The 12,658-nt window shown below is 53.4% G+C and overlaps 2 protein-coding genes across 6 annotated transcripts in view; one reads left to right on the top strand and one right to left on the bottom strand.

Moving 5' to 3' along the window:
* Positions 1 to 5,532, bottom strand: part of dcakd (dephospho-CoA kinase domain containing) — a 31,888-nt gene extending 26,356 nt beyond the window's left edge. Inside the window, exon 1 of one of the 5 annotated variants that reach the window (XM_068013120.1) lies at positions 5,515 to 5,532. The gene's annotated coding sequence lies outside the window, so the exon portion shown is untranslated. The other 4 variants (XM_068013116.1, XM_068013119.1, XM_068013117.1 and 1 more) reach the window with 4 other exon arrangements.
* A 234-nt stretch (positions 5,533 to 5,766) lies between these two features.
* The window catches only part of LOC137348029 (glycylpeptide N-tetradecanoyltransferase 1-like), a 78,481-nt gene continuing 71,589 nt past the window's right edge, over positions 5,767 to 12,658 (top strand). The window contains exon 1 of the mRNA XM_068013115.1: positions 5,767 to 5,934. Coding sequence (XP_067869216.1) covers positions 5,837 to 5,934 — 98 coding nt within the window. The 5' untranslated portion in view covers positions 5,767 to 5,836. The remainder of the gene's footprint in view (positions 5,935 to 12,658) is intronic.

The raw sequence follows: 12,658 nt of genomic DNA, 5'->3' as shown, positions 1-12,658 counted from the left end.
AGGAGCGGGGGGGCGAGGGGGGAGGAGGAGCGGGGGGGCGAGGGGGGAGGAGGAGCGGGGGGGCGAGGGGGGAGGAGGAGCGGGGGGGCGAGGGGGGAGGAGGAGCGGGGGGGCGAGGGGGGAGGAGGAGCGGGGGGGGGCGAGGGGGGAGGAGGAGCGGGGGGGGCGAGGGGGGAGGAGGAGCGGGGTGGCGAGGGGGGAGGAGGAGCGGGGGGGGCGAGGGGGGAGGAGGAGCGGGGGGGACGAGGGGGGAGGAGGAGCGGGGGGGACGAGGGGGGAGGGCGAGGGGGGAGGAGGAGCTGGGGGGCGAGGGGGGAGGAGGAGCGGGGGGGCGAGGGGGCGAGGGGGGAGGAGGAGCGGGGGGGGCGAGGGGGGAGGAGGAGCGGGGGGGGGCGAGGGGGGAGGAGGAGCGGGGGGGGCGAGGGGGGAGGAGGAGCGGGGGGGGGCGAGGGGGGAGGAGGAGCGGGGGGGGCGAGGGGGGAGGAGGAGCGGGGGGGGCGAGGGGGGAGGAGGAGCGGGGGGGGCGAGGGGGGAGGAGGAGCGGGGGGGGCGAGGGGGGAGGAGGAGCGGGGGGGGCGAGGGGGGAGGAGGAGCGGGGGGGGCGAGGGGGGAGGAGGAGCGGGGGGGGCGAGGGGGGAGGAGGAGCGGGGGGGGCGAGGGGGGAGGAGGAGCGGGGGGGGCGAGGGGGGAGGAGGAGCGGGGGGGGCGAGGGGGGAGGAGGAGCGGGGGGGGCGAGGGGGGAGGAGGAGCGGGGGGGGCGAGGGGGGAGGAGGAGCGGGGGGGGCGAGGGGGAGGAGGAGCGGGGGGGGCGAGGGGGGAGGAGGAGCGGGGGGGGCGAGGGGGGAGGAGGAGCGGGGGGGGCGAGGGGGGAGGAGGAGCGGGGGGGGCGAGGGGGGAGGAGGAGCGGGGGGGGCGAGGGGGGAGGAGGAGCGGGGGGGCGAGGGGGGAGGAGGAGCGGGGGGGGGCGAGGGGGGAGGAGGAGCGGGGGGGCGAGGGGGAGGAGGAGCGGGGGGGGCGAGGGGGGAGGAGGAGCGGGGGGGGGCGAGGGGGGAGGAGGAGCGGGGGGGGCGAGGGGGAGGAGGAGCGGGGGGGGCGAGGGGGGAGGAGGAGCGGGGGGGGCGAGGGGGGAGGAGGAGCGGGGGGGGGGCGAGGGGGGAGGAGGAGCGGGGGGGGGCGAGGGGGGAGGAGGAGCGGGGGGGGCGAGGGGGGAGGAGGAGCGGGGGGGGGGCGAGGGGGGAGGAGGAGCGGGGGGGGCGAGGGGGGAGGAGGAGCGGGGGGGGGCGAGGGGGGAGGAGGAGTGGGGGGGCGAGGGGGGAGGAGGAGCGGGGGGGGCGAGGGGGGAGGAGGAGCGGGGGGGGACGAGGGGGGAGGGCGAGGAGGAGCGGGGGGGCGAGGGGGGAGGAGGAGCGGGGGGGCGAGGGGGGAGGAGGAGCTGGGGGGGCGAGGGGGGAGGAGGAGCGGGGGGGGCGAGGGGGGAGGAGGAGCGGGGGGGCGAGGGGGGAGGAGGAGCGGGGGGGGCGAGGGGGGAGGAGGAGCGGGGGGGGCGAGGGGGGAGGAGGAGCGGGGGGGGCGAGGGGGGAGGAGGAGCGGGGGGGGCGAGGGGGGAGGAGGAGCGGGGGGGGCGAGGGGGGAGGAGGAGCGGGGGGGGCGAGGGGGGAGGTGGAGCGGGGGGGGCGAGGGGGGAGGAGGAGCGGGGGGGGCGAGGGGGGAGGAGGAGCGGGGGGGGCGAGGGGGGAGGAGGAGCGGGGGGGGCGAGGGGGGAGGAGGAGCGGGGGGGGCGAGGGGGGAGGAGGAGCGGGGGGGGCGAGGGGGGAGGAGGAGCGGGGGGGGCGAGGGGGGAGGAGGAGCGGGGGGGCGAGGGGGGCGAGGGGGGAGGAGGAGCGGGGGGGGCGAGGGGGTAGGAGGAGCGGGGGGGGCGAGGGGGGAGGAGGAGCGGGGGGGCGAGGGGGGAGGAGGAGCGGGGGGGCGAGGGGGGAGGAGGAGCGGGGGGGCGAGGGGGGAGGAGGAGCGGGGGGGCGAGGGGGGAGGAGGAGCGGGGGGGGCGAGGGGGGAGGAGGAGCGGGGGGGGCGAGGGGGGAGGAGGAGCGGGGGGGGCGAATGGGGAGGAGGAGCGGGGGGGCGAAGGGGGAGGAGGAGCGGGGGGGGCGAAGGGGGAGGAGGAGCGGGGGGGGCGAAGGGGGAGGAGGAGCGGGGGGGGCGAAGGGGGAGGAGGAGCGGGGGGGGCGAAGGGGGAGGAGGAGCGGGGGGGGCGAAGGGGGTGGAGGAGCGGGGGGGCGAAGGGGGAGGAGGAGCGGGGGGGGCGAAGGGGGCGAGGGAGGAGGCGAGGGGGGCGAGGGAGGAGGCGAGGGGGGCGAGGGAGGAGGGCGAGGGAGGAGGCGAGGGGGGCGAGGGAGGAGGCGAGGGGGGCGAGGGAGGAGGCGAGGGGGGCGAGGGAGGAGGCGAGGGGGGCGAGGGAGGAGGCGAGGGGGGCGAGGGAGGAGGCGAGGGAGGAGGCGAGGGAGGAGGCGAGGGAGGAGGCGAGGGAGGAGGCGAGGGAGGAGGCGAGGGAGGAGGCGAGGGGGGCGAGTGAGGAGGCGAGGGGGGCGAGGGAGGAGGCGAGGGGGGCGAGGGAGGAGGCGAGGGGGGCGAGGGAGGAGGCGAGGGGGGCGAGGGAGGAGGCGAGGGGTCGAGGGAGGAGGCGAGGGGGGCGAGGGAGGAGGCGAGGGGGGCGAGGGAGGAGGCGAGGGGGGCGAGGGAGGAGGCGAGGGGGGCGAGGGAGGAGGCGAGGGGGGCGAGGGAGGAGGCGAGGGGGGCGAGGGAGGAGGCGAGGGGGGCGGCGAGGGGGGCGAGGGAGGCGAGGGAGGAGGAGGGGGGCGAGGGAGGAGGAGGGGGGGCGAGGGAGGAGGAGGGGGGGCGAGGGAGGAGGAGGGGGGGCGAGGGAGGAGGAGGGGGGGCGAGGGAGGAGGAGGGGGGGCGAGGGAGGATGTGCAGTGGGAATGGGGATGTGGGGAGCCAAGATCTCCTTGCACTGAGGGAGAACTGCACTGTCAGAGATATCGTGGTTTTAAACAGAGGCCCCATATGCCCTCTTGGGTGGATGTAAAAGAGAAGCAGGGAAGTTCTCCCTGGTCTTTTGCCTGATATTTACCTCTCAACAAGTATCACTAAAACAGATTAGGTGATCATTAGCGCTTTGCTGTTTGTGGAAGCTTACTGTGCACAAATTGGTTGCTGTGTTTCCTGCATTAAAACAGTGACAACACTGCAAAGATTACTCCATTAGTTGTAAAGCTCTTTGTGATATCTTCAGGAAATGAAAGGCACTACAGAAATACTATTCTTTCTTTTTATCATAGTCAGCTGACACTCCGGACAGCAATATAAATGGCAAATAGGGAAATTAAAAGTCCATGTGTGGATTGAACAAGGCAGGCAAAACAGCTGCTGAGTTTATCCTCCCCATGAACAGTTAAATTTTTAACTATCTTCAAGTGCATATTACCCTCATAGTGCCTACACAAGCAGCCAAGATTAGAGCTTCCAGGAGAATTACACATAACAGAAGGGCCGAGAGTCCAGAAGGAGGGAGAAAAGGCCACAAACAAGATTATCAGGCCAGGCACAGCACAGTAGATTGATCAATCAATTTGAAAAGTTCAGTTTCAGTATCAATAAATAGAGAAGTTCCGTTGATTTTCTCGGTGGAAAAATACAAGACAAGACTCTGGGGGGATACTGAAACAATTTATACCTGACCTCAACTTATCAAATTTGGAGAATGCCGCAGCTTCATTGCCAAGGTGTGGGAAATCCACAGGGGCCAACCAGACACAGCCTACCTTGCATCCATTTATATTACAGTCCTGTCTCCAGAGGTCACTGTGCATTATAAATAAAATGGTCTACTTGGTGAGGGGCATCATCTTTTTACACCAATTTGCTTTGGGTTTTCTAAAGGCAAAGATTGCCTATGCTGGCATGTGCCACTGGGCTAGCTGATACTTCAGTTTCAATTGAGAATGCCTACAGGGAGATAGGAATGAATCTGGAGAACAGTTGGGCACACAGAATTCTTTGAACCTGCAGAATAAGTGGGGCATAACAGTCTGCAAGCAGTCAAGTTCAAAAACACTATTCTAGTGGCACCAAGGTGAGATTGCACTGCAGTTGATGTACTTGCTGCACTATAAATATGTTGAAGTTGTTCCATTTTCTATCTTTTTTGTATTCATTGATCTACAGGATGTTGCTGGAGAACGCAATACTTTCTATATCGGATATTAGAACGTCAGAATCAAATGGTTAGACAAAGTAAACCTCCCTCAATTTTGCACATATCTCAGCCGCCATTTCAAAAGTAACACAAACAAAGAGCAAACTTTCCCTTTTTCTCTCATGTGCTTAACACATCTGTACAAAATTATCCCTACAGAAGATATTGAGGAAAGCCATTTAGATAGGGTAAGACAAAGTAGTATTTTCCCAAGTTAAGAAACTGACTAATATTTGTATGGTTCAAAGATCAAGGATAATACGTTACTCTACAATATCTATTGTAAAATCCATACTAAATCAATGGGCTAAATAAAACTAGATTGTTGCAGGAAACAGGTTATGCTCAGTAAAAATATAAGGGTGTTGGAAAAAGAATGAGATTAGAAGGTTGCATTGTACAGTGTGTGAAGTATTTACCATGGTTAATCATTCACTGCCCCGGAGCCAAATACTTGCATCCACAAATGGAGATTCCCAAAGCAAAGCAAATTTTAAGCAGATGCACACAAGATGCCTTTAGTACCTACTGCTAGAATTCTATATTAAAAGTACCGAAGACCCAATGACTGTCAATCGAGACATCTTGTTTAATAGGACTAACGGGCTGAACGGCCTCCGATGCTACAACCATTCTATAATTGTAACAGATTGAAACTTGGCCTCTGCTGAGTTAAGGAAGGCATCTTATAACTGGGCTTAACGTGCCTAAGTGAGAAAGCTGAATGACCAACTAGGGCTCCTGTTACTGACAGCTGCCTGGTAAATGTGCCAGTCAGACAGGTTTGAGTTCACCTGCGATACCTTCCGCAGTAGAATAGCCTCAGGAATCGCTCTCCAATACCACTTGGATGAGATGTCAGATTAGCCAATGCCCCATGAAATAGTGCCTCAGGAGATAGATTGAGGAAGGGGACAAAGTGCAACTCAGCCTAGAACCTAGATTACCGCTAACAATAACCGGGTACTGACTCCCCTGATGTCGGGCGATTTCCACCATCAGTATTGCCACTTTTCCATCCGAAGTTGCCCCTCCCTACTCACTTTAATGAAGCTCCCGCCACCTCGACCACTCCACCTTACCCACAGAACATCGCAAGACGATGCTCGTTCATTGGCCATGGTGCCGAGAGCCGACCAATCGCTGTGGCTATTACTCGGCCCCTAGCAGCCGGGTTGCTAGGTACAGGCGCTGCACTCAGGGAGTGTGTGCCGTACAAATATATTCCAGAGGTACAGTTGCATGTGCTAAGTGGAACTCACCAACACGCTAATAGAAATATATTTAATCACACATGAATTAAAGAGTTAAAAATCAATTTCCTCTCCCAAAGACCACGTTGCATCCTGGAACTCGTAGTTCTGGATGACCTTCCACCCGTTCTTCACCTCAGCGCCGCGCGGCCGGAGAACTACAAGTCCCAGCATGCCGCCTGTCTTTCCGCGCGCGTGTCGTCATGCAACTCTGACGTCTCCCAGATCGACTGACCAATCGGTGAAGTAGATGGGGAAAGGGGGCGGAGGCTCCAACCAATCGGTTGCAGCGTTGTTGCGTGAGTCGCCTTATCGTGGTTCCTCCTGAATCATGGCAGACGATAATGAGACAGCAACAAAAGAAATTGAAGAGCACGATGAGTGTGGCAGCGACTGTGAGAATGAAGAGGACTACGCACACAGTAAAGGGTATATGTTAGGGTGTTGTTGCCTGCCGTACAGCTGCCTGTGACAGTTTTCCGCCAAGCCTGGCTCCCGGGGAAACGGCGCTGTCTACCTCTCACCTTAGCATGACAGCACAAGCCCCGCCTCCTGCACGAGGTCATTGGTCAATCCGTCCGATTGGCAGCTGCAGTGGGTGTGAGCCGCTGGAATGGCGGCTGTTGGTTGGCTGGTCCTTGTGTCCATCAGGACAGCAAGCTTCCGCTATCAGGTTAGGCTGTTAATGGGAGCACAAGGTTTCTTCCTTGTTACAAGGCATGGGATTCAGGCTCTGGGCTCTTTTTACTGGTATCGGCCCCCTTATAGGAAGGATTTACTTAGGACAATAGGGCACCTTTACTGGTACAGTAAACAGAGCTTTATTTGAAGGTGAAATGTTCCCTTTGCTGTTCAAATCCTTAATTGGGAAAAAAGTTGCATTTATGTAACTCTTTATACGTCCTCGAAACGTCCCAAAGTAAAGTACTTATAATCACGAAGGAAAGCACAGCTATCAAGTTGCACACAGCCAGGTCCCATAAACGGCAAATGAGATTAAACACTATTTAGCCTGTTTTGATGCTGTTGATTGAGGGATAAAGATTGGCCCTGTATTTTGAATAGTGCAAGGGGATCTTTTACTTCCACCTGTGCAGATCGATAGAGCTTCTGTTTAATGCCTCATCAGAAAGGCAGCACTCACTCCCTTACTGCTGCACTGGAGTATCAGCCTGGATTATGTGTTCCAGTCTCTGATGTGAGGCTTGAGCCAAAAATTTTTGAGTCTGGAGCAAGTGTTCCACCACTGAACCGAGACTGACATTTGTCCTGTTAATAACATGCCATTTTGTATGTGGCTGTGATACCACTTGCAGATGTAAGATTCTGTGTGTCTTGACATTAAATGACCACTGTCTTCCCAAAAAGTGGCATACTTTAAGGACGGATGGGGGTTGGTGGGGGGGCGGGGAGAGGACCGTTTTAGAATTTGTTCTGTGCTGATATGCAAATGTATTTTTGGATTTTGTTGTGAGTTTCCAAGCCAGTAATGAATAGCCTGATGAACAGTTTCTTAATGAAAATCTCCTTTTGGCACATTAAGTGATCGGTGGTGGTGAGTGACAGGTGATGGTCACTGTGTCTGTCTCAAACTTTATTCAATATTTGCCATCAGAACTTAAGTGGGGTGTAACTGGACATTTCTGTTGTCTGTGTGCTTGAACTGAAAATCCCAGAATTTTATCATTCTGAAGTTCCGCATTGTGTGGAACTATAGGCTGAAAGTTTGTCAGTGATGGAGGGAGTAATTTGCAGTAATGAAGAGTATTAATTTGAGAAATATATTACTAATAAGACTAATAACTTACAGATTTATATAAATATTCCATTCTCTTGGAAAATTCTCAAAGCACTTTAGATTAATAGCATGAAATTGGTATGTAGGCAAATATACAGAAAAAGAAGGAAAATTTTGCACTTGTACAGCAGCTTTCTCGACCTCAGGATAGCCAATGAAGCACTTTGAATTGTAGTCACTGTTGTAATGTAGAAAATATGGCAGCTGTTTTGCGCAAAATCAGCAATAAGATAAGACCATATAATATTTTTGGTTGCAGGAGAATTTAGCTAGGACATGTCTAAAAGTTCCCATTTTGCTTCAAGCAGTGTCACCCGACCTTTAATGCCTATTGGAACAGAATAGTTCAATCCCTCATCCAAAGGATAGGAACTCCAATAATGCAACATTCCATTCACTGCTACACTGGAGTAGACTGAAGAGCAGGAGGCTGCAAAAACACACAGTATTTATTTAGAGATACAGCACTGAAACAGGCCCTTCGGCCCACCGAGTCTGTGCCGACCAACAACCACCCATTTATACTAACCCTACAGTAATCCCACCTTCCCTCACTACCTACCTATACTAGGGGCAATTTACAATGGCCAATTTACCTATACCTGCAAGTCTTTGGTGGTGGGAGGAAACCGGAGCACCCGGCGAAAACCCACGCGGTCACAGGGAGAATTTGCAAACTCCGGACAGGCAGTACCCAGAATCGAGCCCGGGTCCCTGGAGCTGTGAGGCTGCAGTGCTAACCACTGTGCCGCCCAATATAATATAATTATGAATTGGAAGGCAATAACCACACGTAACTATATTGTTCAGGGCATCACCCACACCCTCCCAAACTAATTCAACAACTATGTCTGGACTTGTACTCAGTCATTCCGGCTATACATAGCAACATTCTGTTTTGAAATCGTTTACCACCTTAGCTAGATATTGAAGGTGAAGTGTATGTGGTTCCTCTTTCCAGTTTCCCTGTATTAATTCTGTTCCATTCATTGCCAGCGGCCTCAATTTCCTTGTTTGTCAGGTGTACCTCAATGGCTGATTCAGTAGCTGTGTTAACGCTGCTGCCCATATCCTAGCTCACATCAAGTTCCATTCACCCATCACCCCTTGCTTGCTGACCTACACTGGAGCCTATTTCAACAACGTCTCGATTTTTACAGATTTTCATCCTTGTGTTTAAATCCCCCCACGGCATCATCCCATCTATTTCTATAACCTCCTCCAGTCCTACAACCCTCCAAGATCTCTGGGCTCCTCTAATTCTGACCTCTTGAATATTCCTGATTTTAATCACTGTACCATTGATGGCCTGCCTTCAGCTGTGAAATGTGAAATTGTCCATTTTGGGTGGCACAGCGGCGCAGTGGTTAGCACTGCAGCCTCACAGCTCCAGCAACCTGGGTTCGATTCTGGGTACTGCCTGTGCGGAGTTTGCAAGTTCTCCCTGTGACCGCGTGGGTTTTCGCCGGGTGCTCCGGTTTCCTCCCACAGCCAAAGACTTGCAGGTTGATAGGTAAATTGGCCATTATAAATTTCCCCTAGTATAGGTAGGTAGTGAGGGAAGGTGGGGATGTGGTAGGAATTTGGGATTAATGTAGGATTAGTATAAATGGGTGGTTGATGGTCGGCACAGACTCGGTGGGCCGAAGGGCCTGTTTCAGTGCTGTATCTCTAAATAAACAAAATAAAATAATCTAAATGGTGACAGGATGCAGAGGGATCTGTGTGTCCTAGTACATGAATCGTAAAAGGTTAGTATGCAGGTTCAGTAAGTAATTAGGAGAGCTGTTAGAATGTTATCATTTATTGCGAGGGGAATTGAATGCAACAGTAGGGAGGTTATGCTTCAGTTATACAGGGCATTGGTGAGACTACATCTGGAGTACTGTGTACTCCTTATTTATGGAAGGATGTAAATGCATTGTAAGCAGTTCAGAGAAGGTTTACTAGACTAATACCTGGAATGGGTGGGTTTTCTTATGAAGAAAGGCTGAAGTTTAGAAGAGTAAGAGGCGACTTGATTGAAGCATATAAGATCCTTGACAGAAGCCAAATCATTAAATATATTCAAGAAAGAGTTAGATATCGTTCTTAGGGCTAAAGGGATTAAGGGATACAGGGAGAAAGTGGGAATAAGGTACTGAGTTTGGATGATCAGCCATGATCGTATTGAATGGCGTTGCAGGCTCGAAGGGCCGAATGGTCTACTCCTCCTCCTATTTTCCTATGTTTCAATGACAGGGTGGATGTGGAAAGATGTTTCTTCTTGTGGGTGAATCTAGAACTAGGAGTCACTATTTAAAAATAAGGGTCGCCCATTTAAGACAGAGATTCTTGAGAAGTGGGTGAAAGGTTATTGGGGGTAGGTGGGAATATGGAGTTAAGGTTACAATCAGATCAGCCATGATCTTATTGAATGGCAGAGCAGGCTCAAGGGGCTGAGTGACCTACTCCTGCTCCTAATTCATATGTTCACTCCTTAAACCTCCCTCTTTGACTGAGTTTTTGGTTACCTGACCTAATAACTCTGTGTCAAATTCTGTTTTTTGTTCCTGTGAAGCACTTTGGGTAGTTTTACTACGTTAATGGCTTTCTATAGATGCAAATGGGTGTTTTTACAATGTACACTAACTGAATGTTCCATCTGGAATTGCATGACTTGTATTATACTCCAGGGTCCTGGCAAAACACTTTCTGCTGCAGAGAGGTGACCAAAGTATAGGTTCCACTGTAGTTGGCAGTGTGATTTTTGAATGGAGAATATCGCAGACGTCCTGGATATGACTCCGTGCAGGTGATCAGTTTGTGAGTAGTACAAATGGTATAAAGCTCGAACACTTTATGTGCAAAGCCTTTTCTGCTAATCCACAGTTTAAGGACTTGAAACATGAGTTTCAGCCCCGATTGGATATTTTAACATGTGAGTAGCAATGAACCTCTACCGAGTTACTCCATTTGATGCAAAATTTAGCATAGGCAATAGTACTGAAGACCTGTGCTCCAGAACTTGCCATGCCCCTAGCCAAGCTGTTCCAGTACAGCTACAACACTGGCATCTACCCTGCAATGTGGAAAATTGCCCAGGTATGTCCTGTACACAAAAAGCAGGACAAGTGCAACCCAGCCAGTTACCGCCCTATCAGCCTACTCTCAATCATCAGTAAAGTGATGGAAGGTGTCATCAACAGTGCCATCAAGTGGCACTTGATTAGCAATAACCTGCTCCGTGATGCTCAGTTTGGGTTCCGCCAGGGCCACTCAGCTCCTGACCTCATTACAGCCTTGGTTCAAACATGGACAAAAGAGCTGAAGTCAAGAGGTGAGATTGACTGCCCTTGACATCAAGGCAGCATTTGACTGAGTATGGCATCAAGGAGCCCTCGCAAAACTGAAGTCAATGGGAATCAGGGGGAAAACCCTCCGCTGGTTGGAGTCATACCTAGCACAAAGGAAGATGGTTGTGGTTGTTGGAGATCAATCATCTGAGCTCCAGGACATCACTGCAGGAGTTTCTCAGGGTAGTGTCCTAGGCCCTACCATCTTCAGCTGCTTCATCAGTGACCTTCCTTCAATCATAAGGTCAGAAGTGGGGATGTTCGCTGATGATTGCACAATGTTCCGCTCCATTTGTGACTCCTCAGATACTGAAGTAGTCCGTGTAGAAATGCAGCAAGCCCTGGACAATATACAGGCTTGGGCTGATAAGTGGCAAGTAACATTCGTGCCACACAAGTGCCAGGCAATGACCATCACCAACAAGAGAGAATCTAACCAGCTCCCCTTGACATTCAACAGCATTACCATCGCTGAATCCCCCACTATCAACATCCTAGGGGCTACCATTGACCAGAAACTGAACTGGAGTAGCCATATAAATACCGTGGCTACAAGAGCAGGTAAGAGGCTAGGAATCTTGAGGCATGTAACTCACCTCCTGACTCCCCAAAGCCTGTCCACCATCGACAAGGCACAAGTCAGGAGTGTGATGGAATATTCTCCACTTGCCTGGATGGGTGCAGCTCCAACAACACTCAAGAAGCTCGACACCATCCAGGACAAAGCAGCCCGCTTGATTGGCACCCCATCTACAAACATTCACTCCCTCCACCACCGACGCACAGTGGCAGCAGTGTGTACCATCTACAAGATGCACTGCAGCAAAGCACCAAGGCTCCTCAGACAGCACCTTCCAAACCCGCGACCTCTACCAACTAGAAGGACAAGGGCGGCAAATACATGGGAACACCACCACCTGCAAGTTCCCCTCCAAGTCACACACCATCCTGACGTGGAACTATATTGCCGTTCCTTCACTGTCGCTGGGTCAAAATCCTGGAACTCCCTTCCTAACAGCACTGTGGGTATACCTACCCCAAATGGACTGCAGCGGTTCAAGATGGCAGCTCACCACCACTTTCTCAAGGGCAATTAGGGATGGGCAATAAATGCTGGCTTGGCCAGCGTCGCCCACATCCCATGAATGAATTTTTAAAAAAATTCAGAAAAACAATAATAGAGACCCAAAGTATTTTATTGGATTCTGGTAACTTTAATGATCTGATTGTGCTTTCTGCTGAAGAATTTAAACTCTCAGGTTTTGGCTGTCAGAAACTCTGGTGATCTGTTTCTTCCCATCTCCCAGTGAATACTCTTCAAAGAATTTATTGTGTTTAATAAGAACACTCAATGCATTTCCTGTTGAGGGAGCACAGTATTAAGTTTCATTTTCCATCCCCTCCAATATACTAGGGTTCAACCTTCTGCTGAAGTGCCAAGCTTTCAGTAGCTTACAAGAAATGTACCTTCTTCAACCCATTGCACTGCTTTGGCCTTCTTGTATGAAGGCTGCTTGGTGTAACTCAAGAGCCATTCCAGGTTTGTTCATAGGCCTGTGTGGTGTTTGTTGATGTTAAGCACGGCAATAGCTGGGGTGTTGCTGGGTTAAAAAGAGGAAAAGTGACCAGGGTTGCCACTCAATCGGTTTGTACGTTGTGTGAACACCAAGGAGGCAACTGTATTCCCATGTAGTAGAACAGCCTGTTAACACTGATTTTTGTTCTTGTTTGCACATTCAAGTAAGCTATGGGAAGGCTGCCAGCATCTGTGCAGTTGTACCCCAGAGAAAAGAAAAGCCTCCAAGGAAGAGAACTTTGAGCAAGAGAATTTGTTTCTCCTGGAGAGCGAAAAGGAGGGAAACTTTGATCCTGAAAATATTTAGGAGTGGGTTATGAGCTGGCAATAAGGATGACCATGTGTGGCATCAAGGAGCCCCAGTAAAATTAAAATCAATGGGAATCAAGGGGAAAACTCTCCACTAGTTGGAGTCATACCTAGCACAAACAAAGGTTATGGTTG

This window comes from Heterodontus francisci, chromosome 33, assembly GCF_036365525.1.
Source record: "Heterodontus francisci isolate sHetFra1 chromosome 33, sHetFra1.hap1, whole genome shotgun sequence".
NCBI classification, from domain to species: domain Eukaryota; kingdom Metazoa; phylum Chordata; class Chondrichthyes; order Heterodontiformes; family Heterodontidae; genus Heterodontus; species Heterodontus francisci.
This window is presented reverse-complemented; position numbering and strand designations above follow the sequence as displayed.